The sequence below is a fragment of the Pogonomyrmex barbatus genome, unplaced genomic scaffold, assembly GCF_055798465.1.
Source record: "Pogonomyrmex barbatus isolate J1 unplaced genomic scaffold, ASM5579846v1 scaffold16, whole genome shotgun sequence".
NCBI classification, from domain to species: Eukaryota; Metazoa; Arthropoda; class Insecta; order Hymenoptera; family Formicidae; genus Pogonomyrmex; species Pogonomyrmex barbatus.
The window spans coordinates 5,760,017-5,780,204 of record NW_028297112.1 but is presented as its reverse complement, the minus strand read 5'-3'; the positions used below and the strand labels follow the sequence as shown (position 1 = coordinate 5,780,204).

The 20,188-nt window shown below is 26.6% G+C and overlaps 3 protein-coding genes across 7 annotated transcripts in view; 1 reads left to right on the top strand and 2 right to left on the bottom strand.

Moving 5' to 3' along the window:
* The first annotated feature begins 1,463 nt into the window (after nucleotides 1–1,463).
* On the top strand, nucleotides 1,464–8,670 carry LOC105430887 (uncharacterized). 3 transcript variants are annotated; one of them, XM_011644657.3, is made up of 5 exons: nucleotides 1,464–1,665; nucleotides 1,802–2,053; nucleotides 2,159–2,407; nucleotides 2,594–3,088; nucleotides 3,176–8,670. In XM_011644657.3, the coding sequence occupies exons 2-5, from the start codon at nucleotides 1,856–1,858 to the stop codon at nucleotides 3,728–3,730; spliced, it is 1,497 nt and encodes a 498-aa protein (XP_011642959.2). In that variant the 5' UTR covers nucleotides 1,464–1,665; nucleotides 1,802–1,855; the 3' UTR covers nucleotides 3,731–8,670. The 3 variants fall into 3 exon arrangements, with proteins under 3 accessions (XP_011642959.2, XP_011642958.2, XP_011642957.2); XM_011644656.3 differs by having other exon boundaries at nucleotides 1,464–1,690; nucleotides 1,787–2,053; XM_011644655.2 differs by having other exon boundaries at nucleotides 1,465–1,665; nucleotides 1,787–2,053.
* A 414-nt stretch (nucleotides 8,671–9,084) lies between these two features.
* On the bottom strand, nucleotides 9,085–11,565 carry LOC105430885 (uncharacterized). Its single transcript, XM_011644651.2, has 2 exons — nucleotides 11,098–11,565; nucleotides 9,085–10,028 (listed from the first exon to the last, which is right to left on the bottom strand). Exons 1-2 carry the CDS (start codon nucleotides 11,125–11,127, stop codon nucleotides 9,333–9,335), a joined length of 726 nt encoding a protein of 241 aa, XP_011642953.2. The 5' UTR covers nucleotides 11,128–11,565; the 3' UTR covers nucleotides 9,085–9,332.
* Nucleotides 11,566–11,698: 133 nt separating this feature from the next.
* LOC105430886 (calcium/calmodulin-dependent protein kinase kinase 1) overlaps nucleotides 11,699–20,188 on the bottom strand; it is a 55,539-nt gene continuing 47,049 nt past the window's right edge. For all 3 annotated transcript variants that reach the window (XM_089074072.1, XM_011644652.3, XM_011644653.3), the window contains 2 exons: nucleotides 19,979–20,157; nucleotides 11,699–19,529 (listed from right to left, as the gene is read on the bottom strand). In XM_089074072.1, coding sequence (XP_088930198.1) covers nucleotides 19,475–19,529; nucleotides 19,979–20,157 — 234 coding nt within the window. In that variant the 3' untranslated portion in view covers nucleotides 11,699–19,474. The remainder of the gene's footprint in view (nucleotides 19,530–19,978; nucleotides 20,158–20,188) is intronic.

Below are 20,188 nucleotides of genomic sequence, written 5' to 3'. Positions count from 1 at the left end.
CACTTATTGTGGACCGACACTTAAGGATTAAGTGTACATAGTAACACCATATACAATTGGTTATTAAAAGATGTATATAATACTGTACCAATAAAATAATTTTCATTAACTATAAAACCTATGAAATTATGTTTCATGATTTCACTTTCCACGCATCCAAACTACATACATAATCGCTGTATGTGAAAAGTTTCACGTGAAATGTCAGATGTGAAAAATGTGAAAAATGTGAAAGATGTGAAAAATGAAAAGTAAAAAGTGAAAAATGAAAAGTGAAAAATTTCACGTAAAGTTACATGATTGACCTCCTGAACTCTGAACTTGCAGTTAGCTAAAAAGAACAGACTCCTTTCTTCTTTCAATATAAAAAAAGAAAAATAAACTGTACAACCAGTTCAGAACTGAACTAGTACAATCAGTTCAGCCAAAAAGAATAACTCTACGCCGGTATTTATAATTTTATTCGGTTCTTATGCTAGTCTGAATCCAGCATTATACTTAAGTAAGCATTATACTTTAATCGAACATTTCTTAAATTATTAGTTGAAATTAACATTTCAACTAATAAGATAGCTGTATGAGCTTATTTCAAACTATTTTAAATATAAGAACGGATTGTGAATACTGACCCTAAGGTCTGTTTTCTGTAACTGAACCACAGATTTTTATATATTACACTATATTGCTGACTTTTATTTTTTTCGTTATATACAAATGTTACTTGCAGACAGTCGTGTCCATAGACATAGTATAGATAGACCGAGCATGTAGGGATTATACACAGTTCCATTTAATATTTTCATTTAATATTTCATTTAATATTTTCTTCATCTTCTTCTATTAGAGAAAGAGAGAGAGAGAGAGAGAGAGAGAGAGAGAAAATCAGGTATTGTTTCTTCTCACTCGCACATGTCGCCCATTGCCTGGTATATAGCATGGTCGATCTATTTATACTATGTCTATGATCACTATTTATACTATGTCCATATCTCCGTCTTTATCACTCTTGTATCTAGCGGAAGAGAACCACAAAATCAAAATAATTTTGTCTTTGGACATTAGGTTGGTTCCTTATGGCTATATCAGACTAGCAGTTGCGCGGTTACGATTGCTGGTTGACGATTCTATTTCAGTCAATCACACAATGTAGCAGGTCCTGGTTACAGTGATTGGTAATAATAGAATCATCAACCGGCAATCGTAGCCGAGCAATCGCTAGTCTAATATGGCCTTAAGTCTCGGTCTACAATAAATGATTTAAGCTTTAAGCCATAAGAAATGGACGAATCATAGTTGAAGAATAGAAGACTAATCGACTATGATTGGTCAATTTCTTATGGCTTAAGACTTAAATCACCTATTGTAGACCGACACTAAGGTTATAGCTAAATCGCTAGCATGTCCGCTCTCAGGCTGTGTTCTTATATTCACTGTCAATACTGAAAATATATAATTCAGGTCACGTATCTTATAGATTTTCACTGGCAGGGAATACAGCCTTTCGGAATGCAGCCTTTCTGCTAGCAGTGAATTTGAAATACAATACAACATACAACAGCAACATTACGCATGCGGCGCGCGTCGCCATGTTGATCATATGAGAGGACGCTTTTCGCTAGAAGGACAAATGTGTTGGACAGTCTATAGAAAGCTAAATTGGATTAGGTAAAATTTTTCGTTGATGTATCATGTAAGGATATTCCACAAGTGATACTCTAATTTGCTCGTGTAATTGTTTTCATATTAGATAATGTCGATCTTACATTATTTTGTACCACGCGGACAGATTGTTCGTTTATAGGTTAGAAACATTATCGCGCGCACATTCCTTACGGCACGCATTACCTGCAGCATTATGGATTTCTCCGAAGAAGAGATGTCTCGCGGCATCGTTAAGCAGACGCTACCACAGTTTTCAGAACTGAGGTCAGCACCGATTGCCGTCGCGTCCACAAATATATCAGAATATACTGATAGCGGGAATGTACAATCGCAGACGGTGCAAACTTCTGTCCAAACGGACACTGCAGGTTCAAGTCAAAAGCAAACATCGGTAAGATTTTTCATGCTTCGTGCCGCGTTCGGTCTTTTTTTTTATTAATTTAATTCATACTGTACCACGATTACATATTTAAAATTTTTTGCTTTTTTTTTGTAGACGAATGCATCTAGCAAGTATTTTGCAACACCTTTACCAGGCTGGCAAGATACTTTGTTACAATTGTGTGAAAAGCGATTCTTTAACGAGATAATCGTCCCGAGCTATAGTCAAAATAATGGAATACTTGGTGTACAATCAAATAGTCTAAGTTTTATCAATAATTTATGTTTTCCCTCTACATCACAAACAGATAATGCAAAGCAGGAGTCAGATATCCAACTTAAAGAACAAAAAAATTCAGATAAGGTCAATTATTTTTTAATGTTAAAAGTTTTTATTATATATATATATATATATATATATATATATATATATATAAATATATAAATATAATATAACTATAGCTAGGTTAATATAAATTTTATATATATGTATGTGTATGTATATGTGTGTATATGTGTGTGTGTATTTATATTAAATATATATTTATAGGAATCTGAAATACAGGTAAAGCATCAAACAGCAGCTGCCATGGCTGAATATCTTCAGAAATTACCAGCTGATGTTTCTTTGCGAGATGTATTCAAATTATATACAGAACAAATAAAAAAAGAGAAAATACAAGAAGAGAAAATAGAGCACACACAGAATAATATTCTAAATATACCAAATGTTAGAAATATTTATTTGCAAAATAGCAATTTTGCAAATTCAGATCAGATGACAGTGGCCGTTAATCCAAACGATCTGAACCTGCAAAATGAGCAAGAGATTGAAAACAGTCTGCCAAATGTTCTCAAGGTTGAACAACAAGTACAAACTGATTTGCCATCTAAAATTGAGAAAAAATCGAAATTTCGAGCAAAAATGGGTGAGATCAAAGTTAGCATTAATTTCGATGGAGTTCCACTTTACTGTTGCCCAGAATGTAATTTAGGGCTTCCAAACAAGACGGACATCGAGCAACATATACAGACCCATTTACAAGTACATATATATTGGTTTTGGTTTTAGATCAGATTTTTTAAAATTAATATCAAAACTAGTATTAAGAATTTTTAATATTTATTTTAGGAACGAAAGTACGAATGTAAACTATGTGGTGCCATGTTGAAAAGAAAAGAACATCTCGATCAGCATATGCGAGGTCATTCAGACGAGCGACCTTTTAAATGTCCGCTATGCCATAAAGCGTTCAAGAGAAATGAACATTTGACAAGACATTGCGTCATTCATTCCGGCACCAAAGATTTTCCATGCACTATGTGCACGAAAGCATTTTCGCGTAAGGATCACTTGAATAAACATCTTCAAACTCATTTAGGCATTCGCAAAAATAAAAAGGAAGATCTTTGTTACATTGATCAAAAAGATACAACAAGAATATTTGATAATAGTACTGATATTGCTACAATGCCTAAGCAAGAGGTAAACTATATTGTAAAAGACAGTTCCTTTTTGAAGCAAGAAACTACTCTTCTACAGCATATCCAAAATCTTCATAAAAATCCGACTCTATTACATACGTTTGCTTCCCTTAAGGAACAAGTGATGAAAGACACAAATGTGTCTGAACAGGCACAAAGTGGTAACATGAATGAAAATATAAGATATTTAATGCCATCTTAGTTGTAGATGAAATCCGCGTATATCCAAAGCAATTTACGACGGATGATGGAATCGCTATAAGTAGGTAATTTTTCAATTTTCGAATTCATATTTTGTCACTAGAATGGTTATGATTATTTCAGATTTATAGTTTGAAGCAATTTTATGATGAAATGTTTTAATATCAAATTAAAACAATGCTCACAATTAGATATACATTTTGAGCAGATTTTTTAGGTGATGTCTACTATTTCTACTGTTCGAGATTTGACAGAAGTGAACCGCTGATTGGCACTTTTGATACTCTGCTTCAGTAGTATTCTATCAGAAATATGGGTTTGTACTTTTAGTTAAACTGTTATTAAGATATTTTCCTTGATAAATAATTCTTATTTTTATAAATAATAAATGCTACGTTTTCTCTTATTAATATATTATATATCCTGTAATGATACAATTGTGACAATAATGATTATTTGATCTTACAAAAACTTAGTACTTAATTATTTATAAAACTAAAGATTATTTAGCAAGAAAAATGTTTTAATGATGATTAGGCGAAAGATATGATGCTAGTAAATTTCTGATACGGGAATATTTCTGAGGCGGAGCGTCAAAAATACAGTCAATGATTCGGCCATTAAATCTTGAATAGCAGCGATAGGGAGGAGAAATAATAAGCGTCATTTCAGAAATTGATCTAAATTGTGCATTTAATTCTGAGCATTGTATTAAAGGTTATTTTGTAAAAAATTCAAAACAATATATCATACATCTGTCTTCTCTATTCTAAAATCATCGGGACTGAATGTTTCCTCTATTCTAAAATTTCTCCTCAATTTTATTCTAATGGCACATGTGTAGAATTTTTGGTCGCGTGCGCGCACTCACACACACACACACACACACACACACACACACACACACACACACACACACACAAAAGCGCGTGATGTTTCTTGATTTTTTTATTTGGATGTAATTTAATATGTTTGATTATAATATTGTATAAATATATATGTAAAAAAATGGGAAAGCAACTCGAGGAGAAACTCAGTTTATAGGAAGCAGCTAACTTAGATTAAAGGAAAATTTAGATTAAAGAAGTTTTGCATATGTCGACCTTGCACTTTTAATGTAGCAAAGCATTGGAATAATTACGTGTTGAGCTATCTATAGCTTAACATATTTAAGATGAGGTGCGATTATATGTATCTTATCATTCTTTCTTGTCCTTCCATTGTATCAGCCTTCCTTGTCACTTCCTTTTACAGTGTTATTTTTATATTTGGAAAAATTAAACTTTACGGTTTTCTAAAAAAAAAAAAAAAAAAAAGAAATCACGTCAATGTCTAAAAGGAGCATTATGAAGATGTTTATGAAGAGCATTTGATAAAATTTTATTTTAATTTCTTTTGTAGAACTTGATAATTACAATTTACACACATATATATGCATGCGCGCGCGCATTGAAGCTCCTAAATAAATTGAATTTTAAAAGAACGGATAATTGCTGATATGCTGATATGCTTAACTTGCTGATTTATTATTCTAATTGTTTTAACTTTTAGAATTTTAGAAAGCTAAAGATTATTCTAAAATTGTTCTTGCATTCTTAATATTTTAAAAACGTATGAATAGAAAATTGATGAAAGACATTAATAAGCGAAGGAAGATTAATTTATTTAATTACACGCTTGTCTGCTTTACTTAAATTAACCATTGAAAACGTTTAATAATTCTAGTCCATTATCAAAGCTTCTTGTAGCACTTCGCAGCCATTTTAGATTTATGACATCAAAAATTAGAAAACACATAATAGGAATATTTTTATTAAATACATTAAAATTAATTTTTTAAATAAATCGTTTGCACTGGATAAAATACATCTATATAGAGTGTCCTCTATATATAAACTCGTGAAGTAAGTCATCTGTTAATGGCAGATTTCTGAGACCACTTCAAGATGAAAATCCTAATACCAAAATGTCAAAATTACGATAGTTTTTAAATGAGAAAAGTTTAAAATAACTAAACAAGAGGAACAAAGCGATCAGTGAGCGGTTAACGATTATTAGTCTTTGATGTTAGATCCCTGAATTTAGACCAATTATCTTGACAAATTACTCAATCGTTGTGCAACCATTGCATTTCTTAAACGCGATCAAAATTCAGTTCGTTCAGGTATGGTACATACATGATATGCAAGTAGTAAAGATGTTTTTTTAAACATACTATCACGACGGTCTAATCCCAAATTGAAATATAATTCTGCATATATCGTTGCAATTGCTTCTTATTTTTATTCTTTTATTTGTTAATTTATGAAAATAATAACAGCATAATAAAAAATGTGAAAAAGTACGATGCGCATTGAACTGTTATAGTTGTCACATGTAATATGTTATAAATAAATGACAAAATTCATACAGTAAAAAATATATGAATTAATTTCAACTAATAAATAATTTTTTTGTATTTATCTTATATTTCTCATTTTTTATTATATTGTTATTTTTATTTTCATAATAGCTCACGCATAAAAAATAAAAATAAGAAGTAATTGCTACAACGATTAACAATATATGTAGAATTATATCAATTTTAAAAATAGAATAAATATTTGTGAAAACATTTTTATTTGCCATGTGTCATGTTTGGGCGCACAAATTTTGGATAATTTAATTGATTAACTTTAAATCTTTCTATTTAAAAACTACTTATTCAAGTTTTAATATTTTGATATTGGTTTTGATATTAAAATTTTTGTCTCAAAATGATTTCAGGAATCTGCCATTAATTGAAAACGAAAGCACTAGACATATGGTTAATTATTTATTGGAATAAAAAGATTTACAAGTATCTTTATTGGAATAAAAAGATTTACAAGTATATCTTTTACAAATCTTTTATCAATTATAAATGTAATTAATATATTTAGTATATTTTAATATATTTTGCAAAAATTTTAATTATGTATTTTCTCGTTTTTGATCTTATTGATTTAGATCGCCGCGACGAGTCAACAAGAATTTTTAATTTTAATAGTTATTTGCATAAAATAAAGACTAATTTTGGACATTTAAATCATTTTGCAATAACTAAAATGCATTTACGTTAAAATCACATAAATAAATATATATGTAATAATTATGGAAGGTACTGATAAAATATCATATTATGAGAATAATACTAATTTGTCGGATAGAATAATGTTTCTTTGACAAAAGAATTTCTATCGAATAATATAGTTCAGATATTCAGAAGTTTTTTGCACTTTATCATAGATAATATTTTTTTATATGGAATATTTGTTTATTTTCCATATTAATATGAATTTGGAAAAATATAAAGTGATAAATCGATTGCAAAATATGTGAAAAGATGATAAACACATATATATTTAATCAAATCGTGATCTTATCATTAAGAAAAATTAAAAATTTGGCACAGATGTTATAGTTATTGTCCATAGTAAACAGAAATAACAATATACTACTAAAAGTTAGAGAATTATAAAAGATTTTATTTGAATACATAATAATTTTATTTGCTGAAATATTCATTACGATTAATATCAAGGTTTATTTTTCTAGAATACTTTGAAAAAATGTGATAAATATTATATTCAAATAAATGTCTCCAATAATGTTTATGTTGATATAATATAGAATTGTATTATTAATTTTAATTACACAAAATAAATGTTACTTTTTAAAAAATATAATTCAAAATCTATTGATATTTCTTATATGAAAGATATGCTAAAATATTTGAAACATTTTTCAAAATAATAACATTGCATTGGTTTGTTGATTATAAATTTAATCTGACTTTATCTTTTTTTCGTCTATCTTTTTTATCGTCTATTTTTCATATTTTTTGTTTTCTAAAAAGTTATCATCTTTTCTATATTTTGCCATTTTATGTATTTGAAAATTTATTTTTATAAAATTAAAAAAAAATATTAAAATAGCTAAAATTATAACAAGCATTTGTTTGATAAAATTTTAAGTAGATTATTAAATTACAATAGCTGATCTCTTTTGTAGAATTCGTGACTATTTATAAAAATAATTATATTTCGAATCTTAAACGCTATTCTTTATACATTGAATTTTAACTCATTAATATTTATTTAAATAAAAGCTTACATAAATTTAAAATTTAAAAAAGTTTAAAAAGATACAAAATTTTGATGATTACCTAAATAATTTTTTTAAAAATTAAATCGACACTTTTTGTATATTGAAGAATAGCGTTATGCATTTGACATTATTTTTAGTATATGCGCCTGCTTGATGCTCCAGTTTAGTTTCTACATATAGATATAAGAAGGACATAACATTAAAAGACTCTCATGTGCCGTATGTTCGAAATGATTACAGTTTTTTAACATTCTTTTACATATGCGTGTCACATACGTGATACGAGTGAATGTGCCCGTGTATGTATGCGTTAGTTATATGAATTAGAAGATGGTACTAAAAATAAATATATTGAACTCTGATGTCATGTAACAACCAAAGACTTTATACACACATACGTACATCAAATCGCAATATTCTAGATCATTTGCATTGACATCTTTTTTAATTCTTTGTAAGCCATCCTAACAACTTAATAAATGTATTGAACACAAAGAATCTTTGCGTAAAGAAAAAGCAATAGAATATTATTTTCAGGATGAAGCAATAGCTTTGATGATTTTCTTATCGGTTAAATAATGTAATTACTCATTACTTAAATAATGTAAGATGCAAACTTCTAAACAGTGAGTGTGCATTTACAGGATTCGTGTTTGACTGTTTTAAATAGTAAATATGCGTTTACAAAAACTATGCATTTATCTCACAAGACGATTGTTATTGTATAGTGATAACAAAGAAAATAATTAAAAAAGTGACATTATGTATTTTTTAGATCGAAATATTTTTGAATAAAACATGTGTAACGTAAAAGATTGCAGCTTGTTTTTTCTATGTTTTCTCACGAATGCATCGAATATGCGTAGGATTTATAGTTGAGTTGATTGCAGAAAGCATTATATAATTTTACGCAATATCATACAAACAAAATGATTATCTGCGCAAAGATTAGTATATTAAATTTTGCATGAGAAAACTTTCAGAACTCTGCACTCAAAACTACAACGATATAGTATTTCATGTTCGTACATTTATATGCGTTTCTCTTATGATTCGGGAATTAATAAAGAATTTAGAGCGTTTAAAGTGTTTAATTTCATATATATGATATAAATTTTATTTATTTTATATATTTTTATGATGGAATATACGATAACAAAGAATGGAATATGACAAAGATACAACATTTTCCATGCTATTCTCGTTTCCTTTTTTTTTTCTTCCCTCTTTTTATTTTTTATATTTGATATTAAGCGTACTAAAACAACCGTAAATTCTCATTCAATATTCAATCATGACATACGTTTAGCGCTAAATATAATATTTCATTTTGAATTTAAATGCGATTTTTATATTGAATAAATTATAGATATCGGTGTTGCATATATCTAGGCTTATCTAATGCAGAAATAGTTTAATACGATATACTTTCTAATCTAGGGTATTTTGTAGGATATTTTCCTCTTGTTTTATTTTTAATGTTTCACGTTATTACAAGAAATACCCGATAATTTTGTGTATATGTTGTAAGTATGATTAAAAATGGATTCAAACCACTCGACAAGATGATGACCTACCATCGTTGGAAATTGAAGGATTTTTGGTGTCATAATTTTCATATTATTTTTTTTATTCAGTTCTTTATTTTGCAACTCTAGTTGTCTTAAAGATTGAATGATATTGAACCAATCATCGTCGGCCAATGTCTTCGTTTTATTGGAATTTTTTTCTTCAGAATTCGTATTATTTTCGTTCCTTTTGATTGTTGTTTCTATTTCAACAGATGAATTCTTTTCGGGATTCGTTAAATTTATTTTGCTGTCCTGATTCTTTAGTGTAGACAGCGATTTCAAATAATTCAGGAAGCTATTGGTAGGATATTTGAGATTCGAATAGTTATAAAAATTTGTATAGTTATCTGCTTTTAGCATATCGGCCCAGATTACTTTCAATGTTGGCAAATTAGTTTCCGTTATATTCTTTGATAGTATCTTTTCTATGTTATTAGTATTATCAGGATGAAAAACGAAATTATACGTTATACGTAATTTTTCCCAAAACTTATCCAATGATTTTGTGGTGTTGCCTAATTGTTTATAATATGCTGTCAATCCCTCTGCTGGGAATAATTTTGTAAATTGCGGTTTTGATTCCATTCTCATTGCAAAGAGCTGCGAAACATAAAAAAATTACAAGAGTTTATGATTTCACGTATCTTGATATAAATAGTTCTTAAGCATTATATTCAAAATTTACAAAAATAAGATTTCTACATTTTCATTTTATCTTCGAAATACTTATTCGAATACTTATTTACAACATAGATTATTAACTTTCTAAAAATTATTATAATTAGTATCATAATAATATTATTTAACAGTCAGATAAATTTAATTTAGTTAATTTTTACAAGATAAATTTTATTGAATATGATGTAATAAACTACAGATGATATAACACATAATTGTATGTTGCAACATATAATACATGTTCACTCATTGAATCTATTAACATACGGTAGTTTCAATTTTACAAAAATTATAAATTGCAATTGTGAATGCATTTAGTAATTTTTACGCTCTATTTATAAGTATTATTTAAAATAAGTATTATTTATTGTAAAAAATTACGAGACAAAAAATATATTTGAACTTTTTGTAAAAGAATATTCTTCTTAATTAGAAAGTTTATTTAATAAAATATTAAAATTTGAAAAGTTGAAAAAAGTTGGCAGTTTGGCAGTAATGGCAGTTTTTACATAATTTTGTACAAAACATAATTAGTTGACTTATGTATTCAGAAAAAATTCAATATTTTATTAAAATTACTAATATAAAGATTTTTAAAAAGATTCTGTTAATGTAAATTTCAATAGATGTGTTGATAGCAAAAAATTGTAAATTTATTACTTTATGAAAGAATAACGATTTAAAATAAGATTAATAGATAAGATTAATTAGAAATAAGACGATGGAAGAAAAAAAATTTATTATAATTTATTTTAAAAAATTATAAAATTACTATGATTTTAGCAAGGATAATAATATATTAACAATCATTTTTAAAAGTTATGTTATAAATCTTTATAAAATTTATTATTAAAAATAACATTTTATTGAAATTAATTGAGAACGTTTTTATTATACATATAGAGAAAAAAAAATCAAAAAATTACAGAAAGATTTTTATAATTTCGAATATATGCTAAATTAATCAATTCTAAGTTAATAAAATACTTACGCAAAGAAGATAATATTTCAAGAACTTCATACTTCAGAATTTTACGATGATGTATAACTTCCTGGGACGATCTGCGCGGACGATCGACTGAAGGCTCTTTTCGATTTCAAAATCTTTTTATACTTATATGCAATGTAAGAGTATAAACATGCACCTCGATTGATTGGCTTTCATGGATGACCATTGTCTTTCACCTGCGTCTGTGTAAGCCGTCAACATAGAATTGCTCAACAGAATTGATAGTTGAGGCACGCATGGTTGCTTGCAACCAAGCTACCTCAATAGCTAACTCATCTGAACAATATACAATACTAAGTCCCAATTTTTATGGCAAGTCAAAATATTACCAGAAACATGTCATAATAAATAATATACATCAAATTTGCAAAATTAATATATATATATATATATATATATATATATATATATATATAAAATATTACATATATAATATCAATTTTGCAAATTTGACCGCAAATTTGATTAAGATTTGATTTACATAATTAGGACTATTATCCCTTCCCCTTCTTTCTCTCTTATCGTGTCTTTTCATAAAGCAAACGCGGTGTACATAGGTAAAAGATAAAATTCGGGGAGATAGTTTTGGTTTTGACATCATCTTAATGCATGATTTATTTAATTAAATGGCACATTTGTGGATAATAGAATGTACATGAGAATAAAATATAGTATAAAATATAGAGAATAATATATAGTATATAAATATACAAGAACCCTGAATGGCGCGACGAGCAATATTTTACACTTACACAGAAAGAACGGTTTTGTCGAAATATCTAAAAATTTAATCAGATATAGATCTAAAAATGATTTTTGTTAGGCCAAAATAATCTTATAGAACATTAAAATTGCTTTTTAAAATATAAAATTTTTTTTAATATTATCATCATTAATATCGCGTCTTAAGTATTTATTTTGCCTAATTATGTAGCCTAATAAAATTATTTTTAAATCTATATTTGGCTAAATTTTTGGCAGTCATAATACAATTATGTTTGAAAGATATGAATCCCTTTGTACAAAATCACGGCCCGATTAAACCTTTCTTGATAAAAAAAAATTTAATTTTTATGCTTTTTCTATATTTATACTTGAATATACTTAATAACAATATAAAAGAATAAATATAATATAGTAAATATAATATAAATATAATATAGTATAATATAAAAGAAGAAAAAATAATTGTATGTTTTTTTCAACAAAATTTTTTTTAAATTTCTATGGAATTGTTTTACTAACTAACTTGTGGATCTTTCATAGAATTTTTTATTATGGTTCAGTGAGTATCAAGTATATTATAAATATATAAAATATGTATTATAATAATTGTATAAGATATGACTAAGAAATGTGTTTGCTTGTGATTCTTCCAATATTCCGTATTAATTTAGATAATATGTAGAGTAGGAAGATTATTGAAAACAATGTTTCAGTAAAAATTAAGAAGGAAAAGAAATAGTATCAGATTAAAATGGGAATAATATGAGAATAAACTTTCACTATGTTGGCCGAATGAAAGAGATTGATGCGCAAGGAGGAACAGTGACACTTGAAAATAAATTATGAAAGATTTAATAGTTGAGTTTTACGAGGCAAATGACGTTATGGAAAGATAAAAAGGATTTATTACACAGAGGAGCAATTACAGTACTTAGTTATTACAAATATGCGTTAGAAGAGTTTTATCTCAAAATCGAAATCGATTTCTAGTAACTAGAAGCGAAAATTCTGTGAAAAGTTATCGTAGATATAGCAAATAGTAAGATAGTACAAGCTTTTTAAATATGCAGGATTATTGTTTGTTCGCATATCTTGTCCATTAGGAATTTTGCGCGCAATAACTGCGACATCGTGCAATCCCTTTATTTATTACGTGTCATATGTATTTGTTATATTTCGTAATGTATATATAAATTAATTTTATTTTAAACATTTAACAAAGTATTTAATGAAGAAAAGATTGATGTTTTAATATGGATTGCACAATATCTAAATTACAGCGCAATTATATGAAATTGTAGATTGTAAGTTGTAAACAACAATTTGTTGTTTAGCGAATTAATTTAGCAATTAAAATTTTGTAAAATTCCGGATTTAACATTAGAGGGAAAAAATGGAAACGTCTATCATTTAAGAAAATGGTAAGAAAATGAAAGTTATAGCTTTTCAATCGTTAAAGTTTTTAGATATATCTGAAGTTGTAGACTTGGAAATTGACTGATGGAAAGATTTTAGTCACTTTCGTGACTAGAATGAAAATAGATGTATTGAAATAATCGCATAATATATTGATTGTCAAGGAAAATTAAATTTTCTAATCAGCTCTCTCCAACTAATGCCTCGATTGAGCATCACAAAAACTTTTGGTCATGATACCGAGTGCAAAAATTTGTCACATCTAAATCGCTATATAGTAATAAATGTTAAATGTGTTAAATATTTAGTACACGTGTAAAATACATGTAATAAAGTAATACGTTGTATTTAATTTTTTACAACGAGATTTATAGAAACAGAGTGCATATCTAGAGGATACAAAATATCTTATACAATCTGTGATAAAGAATATATCGCAATGTGCACGTATGAGTGTAATATGTATATATATATATATATATATATATATATATATTACTGTTTAAATAACAATAATTGTATACCCGTATAACAGTTCGGAAAACGTCTACTAACAGCAATCCGCATTGAAGTGTATTTAATCAAATATGTTAAATATAATTAGAGTAGAATTAAATTTTATTATAATTTACTTTCAGTGTATGTAAAAAAGTTGTTAAATAAAACATTATAGAACCAATAAAAAATAATAGAGAACTAATCAAAATATTTAATACTATACAAAGCATAATTTCAACGCAATTGTCATCAGTAGTCAGTTTATCCGTATTTCCTGGAAGGATTTCTAGATTCGTATTAGCATTCTCTTCTTTAAATGCAACTGCCTATGCTTTATATTGGACAGGCATATTTAGGATTAATCATGCGACGTAGATTTTGCAATGTAGATCTTAATTTATAAGACGCCGAATACATCTAATAAATATAAACATATCAGAAAGTGTATGTATATTGTTTTTCTTTATAAGGCTGGTTATGTCTAGCGTATGCAATTATACACAGAATGCATTGGTTCACATAAACTTGAGTTTTGGAATTGTCACGGCTTAATGAAAGTCATGAAAATGCGCGTATTCGATAATTTGCACCAATAATTATCCTTATTGACTAAGAAGTTTATCGCAGTCTCTATGTAACAATTGTATGCACTGAAATAGATTTATACGCACGAGGCTCGCGACATGATATATCTTGAACCGTCCACTGTCATGAATTCTGAAAACTATCTTTTAAATTTATACGTTTGTATTGTGGTCCCCATATCTTAATAAGATCCAATAAAATCACGAATTTCTCTATTCTACTTTTTCTTGGTCGTACGTTCGGCGCAGTTAACATAAATCATAAATTTGAAATATAATAGATTGATAGATTTAAATTATTATTTGTTTTTTAATTTTTAATTATTAATCATTTATAACTTAAGAATGTGAGTCTCGAAAACAAAAAATAATGATCATTTTCTATAGCATTATGCAACTTTGAAATTATACAATTATACTTTGAAATTATACTTCAAAATTATCGGATGTTCTTTCACTAATAGCTTCTGTGGAATATATTAAAACGAAAATCTTATACGAAAATACATCGAAGCTATAACATTTTTAAGTGAAAATTATTTAAAAATTAAACTAACTTGATTAATTTGTTTGTGGAAAATTCGCGAAGTCAGGTATAGCACTTTGCAATGAAAATACTCTTGTACATTGATTCATCTGTATTTATTTATCTGCTTATGACACTTCATTTGAGTGTTGATAATTTTAATAATTCGATTTGATTAATATTCCATAATATGTTTAATATTCCATATTATGCTGATATTAATCCTTATGTATAGGATGATTCCGGACAATGGCAACAATTTTGTTTTAGAATATTCTACTGGTTTTATCAGTGAAAGACACATCAGATAATTTTGAGACATTTTGTATATTTATATATTTATAATTTTTAAGTTAAATATAATTCAAAATTAATGATAATAATAGTCTCCGAAAATAAAAATCTAAATCAAATAAAAGACAAGAAAGCCAAATTAGATATATGTATTTATTATTCTATAATTATAAAAATGTAAACATTAACAGGATATATGTTAATAAATGCAAATGTTTTGATCTTTTTACTTAGATCATCTTTAATGCGATAATAAAGAATATATTGATACCAGCCGAGTACATGTTAACAAACAACAGCAAGTAATATAGCCGGTTTCTCGGCAAGCAGGATCTTGGTTGCTAAATTTCTTGTATAAAATAAATTTAAATAATTATATCACCAACTACGTGCCACTTAAATTAACAGACTAATAGTTTTAGTTGGTGATATGATTATTTAAATTTATTTCATACAAAAGATTTAGCAACCAAAATTCTGCTTGCCGAAAAGCCTGTTACTATGTTACTTGCTATGTTACTTGCCGATAATAAAGATATTAAGCGTTTAGGTCAAAGCGTTGATATAAATCTAATATATATATATATATAAACGTAATGTTATTACGTAATTAGATTTATATATATAAATCTAATATTCAAATACAGTCTAAAGATGAAAAAGCCAGAGCCGTATCGTTATCTCCAAATTATAAAAAGTTATATTTCTAAAAACTTCTCTTTATACTAACGTTTTAGAAGTACGATTTTTTATAATTTAAAGACAACGATACGGCTTTGACTCTTACATTTTTGAACTGTACTTGGACATTAAATTTATATACTCAACAGTTGTATTTGTTGTATTTTGTAACTCAATTGTTTAGTATCTTTGTTATTGAAGATGATAAAGTCACGACCGAACTAAAAAAAGTCGAAACGTTTATTAGTCGTGTCGTGTTGCGTTCTGTTTATTAATGTTTAGATTTTTATAATTATAGAATATTAAACACACACATCCAGCTTGGCTCTGGGTATTTATTTTAATATATTTCGTTTTTTCGCCGTTACTTGCCATTTCTATTCTATCATTGTATTGCTATCAGTCTGTTTACAACGAACATTAGTTCTTGTTTTTCACGCCAGAATGGGTATTGCTGAAATCTTATCCTTTATTTTAGAAGATTACTTGACAGAGAAATTATAAATGATATTATAGAAATGAATGTACTACAATATACTACAATAATTATGAACAAAGATATATCATATATACACAAGTATACCCCATGCTCTATTGTGATTTTAGAAAGCTACAAATTTTGTTATAATGGAATCAATATAAAATAAAAATTAAGTATTAATTTATTCCCATTCAATATTTAATACTTATATATTATGTAATTTTTTAAATTAGGCTATATTAAGAAGATAAATTAAAAAAAAATGTTCATTTTTAATAAAAGATATTCATTTATGAAAAAACTGTTTGAGCCTAACACATTTACCGCCATAACAGTTACCATTGATTGACACTGATCTTTCCGTTCGATTATCGATTATCGTGATCAACATCATTGATCATAATTAATGCATTTAGAATGTGCAACTATTTACATTTGTGAGATTTACTTTGTTAAGATAAAAAGAAGTATAACAAAGTACACTGGTAAATAAATGAATATTTTTATTTTTATTTATTATGATATTATATATTAATTTCGCTGTTTATTTCTTCCTACGAAATAATATGCTTATCGAGACAGCAGAAATGCGGCTTGGCAGCAAATGTGTTAAATGATCAAAGTATGATTATAAGATAATTAAAATAAAGATTATTTAATTAATTTAATTGATTTAAAACAAATAAATTATAAATTGCAATTATTTTAGAATTCAGGATATAAATTTGTATGGACATTGTAACTTAAAATATTAAATATAAACCATATAAATAAATGGAATTGTTTATCACATACATATTATATGTATTATATAATTTTATATAAATATGTAATATATAATTATATAAAATTATATAATAATGCATTAATTATAAAAATATATAAAATTAAATATCATAAATGATGTATATAAATTACAATTACATAATATGTTTCATAACATATGTTGTTAAACACAAAAGCTTAATCATATTTAATAGTAAATTGAGAAGGAGCGTCGTTGTATCACGGGCTTTCGTTTACGAGTCTACTTTTTAAAAAATACAAGTATCATTCATACAAAATATGAATACAATATACATACACCTATACATACATTTTATATTTATGTACATTTATACATCTATTATAAATCGGAATAAGTACACTGCACAAGACACTTATAAGACATCAGGTACATGAGCGATTTCTCATTACATCATTGTTTAGTAACAGAAAACCTGTCGATCTATGATAAAATGCTTTATTGTACGTAGATAAGTGTAAGTCCACGTAAGAAATTATTTTATCACAATAGTTTTAAAAACGTATTCCATTTTCGTGGCGGTGCATGTTAAATACCATGTGTATGCAATAATCATATACGAAGAATAAAAAAAATTTTTTTGAAAAATCGATTTGAGAGTTATTATCATATTGTATAAAATAATCATTGAATAATCAAATATAATAAATTATTTACATACAAATTAAGAAGAAGAAGAGAAGAAAAAGAGAATCTTATACGAAATTAATAAGTATATAAAGTAATTATAAAATAAACAATATAATCATATTACAAAAATAAAATCTTAAAATATATTATGTAAATTGTAACATAATAAATTCTTATTTTTTTATGATATACTGACTGTTTTAAAAATAGATTGCTCAACTTTAAGAGCATATTCTACTTATTATAAGAATGAAAAAAGTCATGAACGTTTAGAACGCTTCCTACCTAAATTATACATATTTTACATGTTTTTATATACATGAATAATAATTGATAGATGGATTGACAGAAAAGGACTAATCGCATGGCATATACATTCTCTCAATTTAAATCTTTTAGATCTTTATTTATAGAAATCTTTTAAGATTTTCGTTTATAATACTCCTGTTGTATTCCACACTATTCCAAAATTGTATTATCACTTTGTGTGACAAAATACGAAACATTCCCGGAAGATTTTTGAACATCTTCGATAATCCATGAGATATCAATATGAAGCAAGTACTGATGCGAAAAAAAATCAATTCCAGCATTTCTTAAAAGAACTTAAAAGAACTTAAAAGAACTTAACAAAATCTGTTGTAAATAAAAAATATTTATAATTTGGAAAGGAAGCATTTCTTATATGATTTTTTTCCATTCTTACAATATGAGTAAAATACGCTTTTAAAGTTTGGCGATCTATTTTTAAAACATCCTGTATATCATTATTTATAATATATGATTTACTGATATTACTGATGTTATAATTTACTAATGTTATCATATTAAAGAATATTTTTATCTGATACATATAAGTTTAATTATATTATACATGTATAGAAATGTTTACTTAATTTAACGATCTGTAATTACTACTTGAAAATGTTTCAAACAAAAGTTATAGGGATATACGCTATAATTCTTTTTCTTATACTTTTTGCATTTCATACTTTTTACATTAAATTTTAAGGATTCTATTGAATTTTTTAAATAAAATATTATATTTTTATAAAAAAGTATTGAACACTGAATATATTAGGATATTTACTGAAAAATTATTTTAGAGATATTTTATTTTATTTACATTAAAATATATTAGAATAAGTAAACAATAAAATATTTTCTACATTAGTAATTTTTGATATAAATATCCTAATACTTTTTATTTAGTATTTCATGTTCTTTCGAGTTTTATAACAAAAAAAATATATAAAATATTCTATTTAAAAAATTCAACATGACTTTCAAAATTTGATAAGTAAAAGTACAGAAAAAGATTATTATATTGTTGTCCCCCGCGACATTATCTTTAATCATGTAAAAAATTTTGAAATGTAACAGAAACATTTTCAACAAGTCAGATCAGTTCTTTTGTCAGCCCTCAATCAATTAGGAATTTCTGTATATTTATAAATAATTCACGGAGTTCTTACCTGCAAAATCGAAAGCAATGCTCCGTGATTTTAACAATATAAGAATAAAATCGATAACGACGGTTCTCTAGAAGATTAATTTTTCATAGGTTCTTTCGATGATTTCGCCCTTTGATATCATGTTGGACTGCTGGATCGCGATCAAAGATCATTCCCAAATGATATCTTCTATGTGACATCAGCTCATTTGATCGAGATGATTCGTGATATCGACGATGGATGGTTCTTTTATCGATATTGATTTTATCTTTTTTCGGTTTCCGTTACAGGCGATAAAGGATTTTCCAGTGATAATTGTCTGTCAAAACATAAATACAACAAGGATTAATTAAAGTATAACATTTACGCCTTTTATTATCGATAATTTATATTCCATGACCAGCACATAAATTATTTTTTACAAAGAGAGATTAAAGATAAATTGAATATTATTCTTTGTTTTTAACACAAGTAAACTATTGATGCATTCTATAAATTCATTTTACGAATAAAATATTTGGAAATTATATATTTGGAATTTATATATTTACATATAATGCTTTTAAATAATTGTTTTAAAAAAATAATTCTCTGTAGAATATTTGCATCATCAGCGTTCAGCAAATTCTTATTTCGCAAGTACGATTTTTCTAGGTAAAGTTCTATTATACGTAATAAATGCAAGAAAATTTGAACTGATAAAAATATACAGTTTTCTGTTTTCAGTTTACAGTTTTTCTGTTTTTTTTAATAATGTAACATATTTACCTGTTTGTATGCCAATCGTAGGAATCCGGCGCGGAGTTGCTTCTCCCAGCTTCGTGAAAACGTTCTGCTTTTGCATCTCTTTGTACGTCACCTTTTGCTTTTGCCGCTGAGGATTCCGTGTTGGTGATTTCCGTATTGTTATCCACTGTCCGATCAAGCCGCTTAGGCAAGAATGGATTCTGCAGAATAGAAATAGTTTGTGCATGTTTA